Source organism: Fopius arisanus, unplaced genomic scaffold (assembly GCF_000806365.1).
Source record: "Fopius arisanus strain USDA-PBARC FA_bdor unplaced genomic scaffold, ASM80636v1 scaffold00142, whole genome shotgun sequence".
In the NCBI taxonomy this organism is placed as follows: domain Eukaryota; kingdom Metazoa; phylum Arthropoda; class Insecta; order Hymenoptera; family Braconidae; genus Fopius; species Fopius arisanus.
In genome coordinates this window covers 218,541-226,751 of record NW_011887881.1, presented here as the reverse complement: position 1 = coordinate 226,751, position 8,211 = coordinate 218,541, and the positions used below count along the sequence as shown (strand labels likewise).

Sequence of the window (8,211 nt, the reverse complement as noted above, 5' to 3'; positions counted from 1 at the left end):
ATGGCTAGGGCTAAAGCGAATAAAAAATCAGATAACCCTGGTGTCATTGGAACGACTGCTCGTGAATCAGAAAGTGGAAGTGCTCAGGATATTTGCTCAGGGCGGAGAATCGTTGATATTCCATATCTTGCCGAAAAATTGAAATGTCATTCGTGTCAAGAACTACTATCCCTGAAAAATATTGAACGTGAAAAGAGAATGGGGCTCCATTCACTTTTCACCATCAGGTGTAAAAAGTGCTTGAAAACGACAATAGTTTCAACGGGTAAAACCCACACCACACGAGATTCTCATCAGCACGCTGATGTGAATACCAAAGCAATACTCGGTAAGAGACTGAAATATGTAAACTATTTTCTTTCTCTGTTACGATTGAATTATTTATTGAATTGTGTAATTTGATTCTTATAGGTACCGTTCATGCTGGTGTGGGATGTACTGGACTGAACAAAGTACTGGCATGTCTAAATGTACCAACTGTATCCAGTAATTTATTCAAACGCTATGAAAGAGAAGTTGGTCCAGCAATAGAGGAATCTGCCAAAGAAAGTTGTAGGAGAGCTGCGCAAGAGGAACGAAAACTTGTCATCGAAAATATCGATAAGCTTTGCGATGAATTGTGAGATTTTACACTGATCAATTTTTTTCCCATTTCAAATTTCACCCACTTTTACAGATTTTTTTACTGATATATATATATATCTATTTTTTTTAAATTTATTTACCTCATTTTATACACAATGAATTTTATATATATTCTTGAATATTAAATTGGTATGAAATTGTACATAATTTAACATGTGAAGCATAGAAATGGAATGAGAGAGCTTCAAAATCGGGGCGAAAAATTTTTTATCGACCGAATTGATAACTAGTGATGAATTTTCAGATTTTACACTGATATTTTTTCATTTTAGGTTTCGGATAAAGTTTTTTTTCCATATTCCTATTTCTGATTTTATGTACACTATGTGTTCTGTATTTGTAATCATTGATTATTTTTCCTAAAGAACGAAATCATAATTACATGAAACAACGACGATGAATTTTACCGATTGATTATTCACCCCATTCCAATCACAATTGTCCTTCTTCCTGAGTGCTCACTCTACTCTTTTTTTTCTCTGTCTTTTCAGACCCCAAAATGTCGTCGACGAAATTTACCCTTCGGCAATGAAACTCAAAAGTCTTCAATCTTCCGAAAATATCTTTGATACAAGCCTAGGATCTATTGTTAATATAATTGTTTCATACGATATGGGGTGGAGTACGCGGGGGACAGGGAGAAAATACGACAGTTTGAATGGTTACGGGACGATTATTGGTTTTCTAAGTGGAAAGATTTTAGATTTTGCGACACGCAATCGAAAATGCAAATTTTGTGATATCGGTGTAGCCAAGGAGAGGCATGATTGCCGTAAAAATTTTACGGGTAGCGCTAAGGCAATGGAGGCTGATGTCGGTGCTTATCTTGTCAATGAGAGTCCAATTTTAAAAGAAGCTGGTCTCCAAGTACGGGTTCTGATAGGTGACGAAGATGCTTCAACGATATCTAGTGTACGTCGGGGGACAGATATAAAAATTTTCAAGTTATCCGACAGAAATCACCTAGGCAAACATTTCACCAATGATTTGTAGGATTTGTCCAAACATTATAAAGAACTGAGACAAAAAGGCACGATCCTCCATCTAAAGAGATGCATGCATTCTCCATGATTCTGAATTGCAGGAAGCATTACGCACTTTGATGAATAAATATGCTGATAATTCTGGGAAATTCTCAGTGGCTGCTTCGAGTCAACCAAATGAGAGTGTAAATGGCATGATGGCTCACAAAGCTGATAAAAAAAAATGCTACAGTCGTAGTGAAGCTGCCGATTTTCGATTAGCTAGTGTAGCATGCACTAAGAATGATGGGGAAATCCATGTGATGGACGTGACGAACAAATTAAATGTTTCACCGGGAAAGCACACTGAAGTATTCTGCAAGATGAAGGATAAATTCAGAAGCGACAGAGCAAAACGTGTCAAAACGAAATCCGCAAAAGCACGTAGGAATTTGTTATCTCAGAAAAGGAATGAGTTGCGAAAAAAAAAGAAATGAAAGAGGGACTGAAATATCAATCCAATTGTGGATTAATTATTGATTCGGACAAGTGTAATAATTTACCCCTGAATGAGAACTGTTGGCAAGAGCTTCAAGCCGCCCAACGAATTTATTCCCACACAGAAGACTTTGCTATGGTTTATTTTGATCTAGAAACGTCAGGGCTGGGAAGGGATTCAGAGATTTTGCAAATAGCAGCAAAATCGAATGAGTTTTCTTTCAGTATTTATGTCACACCCACCACAGAAGAAATAAATCCACATGCCTCAAAAGTTACCTCTTTGACTGTGAAAGATGGAGAATTGTATTTTAGGAAAAACTTAGTCATATCTACTCCGTTAAATGAAGCACTAGTCGCTTTCAATGAGTTTCTTAAATTATTCCAGAAACCATGTGTTCTGATTGCTCACAATGCTCCATTTGATACGGGTCACTTAGTTCGAGCTATTATCAATAATTCACTAATTTCTAATTTTAGAAATATTGTTGAATTCAGTGACACTTTGGCGATAATAAAAAAAGTGCTGCCAGAGAGAAAAGGTGCTGGCATGATGAAACTCGAGAAATTAGCTCAAGATTTTCTTGAAATTACTGGAGTTTTTCATGAAGCTTTATTTGATGTTGAGATATTGCAAAGACTTTCAGAGAAGTTAATCACCAAAGATCAATTATTGGTTGCAAAGAAAAATTATTCGTTGCAAAGAAAAATTATTCGCAATGTGTATTAAATGAAATTGCCAACGAGAAAGCCTTATCATCATTGCCTCCATTGCTAGTCCTGAAAGGTAACATATCTGATTCCATGATTAGAAAAATCGCCAATGCTGACATCACAATTGAAAATTTATTGGCAGCAAGCAAACAGAAAGGAGGATTGTTGCAATTGTTAGGTGAAAAAAATGACATGAACAAACCTCGTGTCACTAAAAATAAGAAGGTGATTGATAAAATTGTATCGTTTTTCAAAGACTATTAATATTGTTTATGTTAAAGCGTTTAAGTATTATAACAGTTAATAAAAGTGAATCAATAGAAAATACAATGACTCCATGATTTGAATATACTATGCATCATAACCTAACTTTTTCGAAATTGCCCGCGCCTGAGTCAGCCGCTGTATTTCTCGTACTGCGCTCCGCCCCTTCAGTTGCTCCGCCCCATTTTGGCAATAATCAAATTTTACTAATTAATTTCTCCGATATGAGATTATACAGATATTTCTTTTTTTTTCTGTTGATTTATTAGTACTTGTTCTCCGATATAGATTTTTTTCATAAAAAACTGTCGAGTGGTTGAGTTTAAAAAAATTCCCATCGGTGGAATTGCCTTTAAGCGAATGTAATATCGAAAAAATTTCAAAAATTTATATCTCGAGTTACAGATTATGGACCCTAATTAAAGAGGGCTCGTTGGACAGCTAATTGTTTTAACTATCCACAGGAAAAGTTTAATCGAAAACTGTCGAAAAAAGCAATCTATGATACAACAACCTTAATAATCACACAATTAAATTTTAATAATTTTATTTTTCAACAACTGGATAATTAACAAACGAATAAATGTAAAAGTTTTATTGCCGTAGATGGGGGGTCTTGAAATTCAGGACAAAATTATTATAGTATAAAAAATGAATTTTGAAACGAATAAAAACATATCATTTCGTCACGGGAAACAACTGAGGCATTTTCCGTGGTCTGCCACTCCTCCTTTTCGGTGTGTTCCCATATGTCGTCGGTGACATCTTCTCCAAAGATGGTGGTTGAAGGGTACGTTCCCTCTCCAGCTGCTCTTCCAGAGATCGCGTACATGATGGGCACCTTTCGCTCGGGACGCACCGCTTCAATTTTGGCAATGTGAAACTAACTATTTCCCGCCGCGATAGCCGTTGTAACACAACCCAACTTGGTTTCACTGACGGATCTCATAAGTTTGTCGAGTATGTCCACAAGGACCGTCACTAGTTCTTGCATCAGTCACCCTTTCTGAGTGACTATCACAGACTGCATCAATCATAAATGCGCAACTAGGAGGATATCGAAAATTTTTTCCCGTTAGACGCATTTTTTCTATGACGATCACTCTCTATTGACCCTAATAACGCGTTTCGATTCCCGAACCAAGGCCTTTAAAGCAGCCCTTCGCATTGAATACCCTTCCGTCACACTTAAAATATGCTCACGACCGTTATTCAGAGACCTTTCAAATTCAGCGACGATCACTTCAACAGATACTACCTCGTTTTCAATTCGAAGATCCCACTTTTTCGTGGTGGAATCAGCCTCGCGCTGTTCAGTCTCACACCGTCTTCTCCTTCGTGATCTCCGGGCTGTTCCCAAATCCAGTTGAAAAATTTAACACCGCTCGAGCACTACACCACCGAGCCAGATGAGCATCTAAATGATCGACATATGCAAAAACCACTCCTAACATCCCGAGTTCCTCAATTTGAGGTGTAAGCAAAATGCCGCCCATCTTTTTCTTCTATATTTCACCCCCCACGTTAAGTGAAAAGTGATATGCAAATGTAATGAAGACGCTGAGAGAATGTATGAAGGTTTAAATAATGAAATACGAAAGGCAAAAACATTTCTCTCCATAGTATATATCCGTTCATTATACAATCAATTTGAACGATGATATATACAAACATTAAACGTCTTTGTATATGAATTCACACGGGTGATAATGGCCTTCCAGAAAACGAATAGATAAACGACCCTCTACAAGCAATGTCTTATGATAGATGTATTCAGCGTGATCGTCCAAAAGTGCTCCAGATCAGGCATGGGCAAAGTCGGACCCTCGGGAGCCGGGGCCATAAAACCCTATTAGACCCATTATTAGAAATACAATACCCCAATTGCATGGAACCCAGCGTAGTCAGGGTGGGAGTAGCAGCGTGTACGAAGTGGGGTGCAGTTAGACGGAGAGAGCACCACCCGCTTTTCTTTCAAATTTAGAAAACCTTACCACCTAAAAATTCAAACAAATTTTCACCAATTGAACGTGGTAAATCCTCAGTTGGATCGGGGGTAATGGTTCAAACAACATGGTGCCAGAAATTAATTATTTCTTGGTTACCTTAATGTTGAATAATTATTTTAGTGAAAGTTGGAAAAAAATGAGATGTCAGTTCTTTAAAATTCAATCAATAAATTATGTACGTAAGTTTTATAAGTTGGTCGTTTTTGACCTATAAAACCAAACCTATATAAGTTTGTGATTGTATTCTTTTAGAAGTTTTTTGTAATATAAATGTCCCACAGAAAGCTCTGGGTTTGAAACGAATGGGATTTTTCCTCACATTTTAATCTATTTTTCTTATTTTTTGCCGATATAGGAACCAAAGGAGATAACTCAAAATGATTTTACCATGAAAATTCTGCAAGGAAATTTCTCTCAAATAATTTGTATGAACGGATTCTTTTAACTTCATTTTTTGTATGAATCTATTTATTCTTTCAATATTCATATTGGAACAAATCCCAAATAATTGTCTGGCAGGCACTCACTCCACAATTGTGAGCCAGACCACATATTTTTTATTCTGTGAACATTTTTCCATTATTTTTGCTCGATCACTCTCTACAGCTAATAATTTATATGTTTTTCTGCAGTAATCATTCATTTTCGTGGTTAGCTGGAAATGGATGAATTTTCAAATATTTCACAGTGGGATCGATATAATGAAATAAAGTCAAAAAGTCATGAAATTATGGAATTCAAATTTCTTGTTTTCTTGTGCTTTTTCACGGTAAAAACTCTTTTAAATTTCTAAAATACTGCTGAGGGAATGTTCAAACAGTATTAACAAAAATTAAAAAATCTTTTCAACAGTTTTTTTCAATTAATTTGCTGCCGAAATATTCAATTCAGAATAATTTATTAAATGGAATTTTATGCGGAAGTTGATAGAGGGAAAAATGATTAATTGATATTTTTTAACAATGCATAATGCAGCAAGAAAAATATTCATATTTTTCGTTCAAAAATTCAAATTTTTGCGCGTTGACTGACGTAACGATACCCCCGCTCTGACCCAAGCATCGTGGTCTCGCCCCTCCAACTACCTGCACGGTACAATAGGACCCCTTCTTTTATAGTCATTGGCCTAATTGAGGTTGGGAGCTAGGTGAGCCGATTGAGCGCAGTTTGCCCATGCCTGCTCTAGATACACGGACAGGGAGGAAAACAGCATGCTCAGCACCCAGAGTAGCAACGATTCTTCTACCATATTTGGTCTTGACATTTTTGAATGCACTAATCTGGTAATCCACACCCAGAGTTAGATCATCAATCCGCTTAACGGGGAGAGCTTCACTTCGGGCAATTTTGTTGATACTTCGCTCAGCCATTTTTCAAAGATCTTTTTTTGTAATCGAAAACGAACACAAATTGATATCGTGAAATAGAATCAGCCGTGTGAACGAAACGCACAATTGATTATATACTTGTATTCCTCCGCAGCTCGCAAACTGTAATCACGCAAACGCAATGTTACGTCAAGAATGGGTGACTTGACGTTAACATTGATCCCTCATTTAACACTAACAATTGACTACCGAAAATTGTTGCCCATTTTAAAGGTAAAACACTGGATTCGAACAGGGGAGGAACCGGACCCCACGATAGTTTCAAACGTAACCCATTTGAATCTAACTCGTTCCCTTTTTAGCCTGGTATCTTGCAACCAAGGGCACGGATGAGAATAATGCTGAAAAAGAGGCTCTGGGTATGTGAAATAACTGAAGGTTGTTTTTAAAATTTAACTGAATCTTTCGAGTCTATATTTCTAAAACAAAGGAAAGAGAATACAAAAAATAAGGAAACAATTACAACTCACGTGATTAATTAGTTGATTCCGTTTTTAAATCCTTATCTTTAATGGAGTTTGTCGCACCTCAAAAAGAAGATGAATTGTCCTAATTCACTTGACATAAAAAATAACACTACGCTAAGTATTAATCTTTACAAACAATAAAGTTACAGTAGAACTAAAGTAAACCATAGAAGGGTTTATTAGTAATTAAAAGAAATAGGTCACGAAAGTACCTATAGAATCAATCCGTCTTAAAACCTGAATGATTATAAAGAAATAGAGTTGTAGCTCTATTATAATAGTTGCCTTGGAGATAGGTTAACTTGAAAGATTCAAATTTGAGTGGGAACTGACTCGATTCTTGTTGTGGAACCATTTTTAAATGCTTGCTCGGAGGGTTGGCCTCAGGAAAAAGAAAGAAAGAAAATCAGTGACCAATGGCCGAAGGTCTTGACCTCCAGTTTCCCTCCTCTAGTTAAAAAGGTCTCAATGTTTCAGGGTTAAACTCCATCCCTTCCACATTAAGATTTGCTTAAAATATTGAGGCGTGGGCGGATTTTCTTCTCGCCAACTACCAATGAGAATTGTTTCAGGAGTCCCATGTCCTCTCACACACACAATTTAGTCCTTCACACTCTTTCTTCTTCATTAATTGTCTCTCTTACACACTATTTGCACAGTATTCTAAAATTGTTCTCTTCACAGGGTTTCTTCCACTTTTACTCCTGATCAACACTTTTTCTGGGTCTTTTCTGGGCACTTCTTCACGGGATTCTTTGGGGTAACTTTGTTGCTTTATGAAGCAGTGACTCGTGGGGCAGTTGTGGCATGAGTGATAGCTGCCAATTATTTTCACTTCTTCTTTCCTGGTTTGGGGGGGGGAGGGGCATCGGGTGTCCTTCTTCTTCTCCTCTGGGGGGCGCGCACGGCGGATGTCTCTTTCTTCCGGGGTCACGTGGGATCCTCTTCCTTGATGCGTGAGTGCTAGGGTGAGGGGAAATGGGGACGGGGGTAAGGAATCTCTGGGGATGGGTTCCCAACGGTGGCAAAAAAGATTACTTAAACTTAACTTAACCTATCAAAGTAACGTGTATTAATTAGGGGGCGGTGGGGGGGGGGGCGCAAAATTCTGCCTCGTCACAACACACACCTTCTTGTTAATGCTCGCTCACCCTCACCACAACCGCGCCCTTCCGGTGTACAGCTATATGCTGATACGGATAGTGATGATAATGCATGGACGGCACACAGCTCTGCAGTTGAAAGAAGATTGAAATTGAGAGCA

General features: G+C 37.6%; 1 protein-coding gene across 1 annotated transcript; it reads left to right on the top strand.

Moving 5' to 3' along the window:
- LOC105272121 (uncharacterized) lies at positions 1-623 on the top strand. Its single transcript, XM_011314036.1, has 2 exons — positions 1-328; positions 412-623. Exons 1-2 carry the CDS (start codon positions 1-3, stop codon positions 621-623), a joined length of 540 nt encoding a protein of 179 aa, XP_011312338.1.
- Positions 624-8,211: the final 7,588 nt, after the last annotated feature.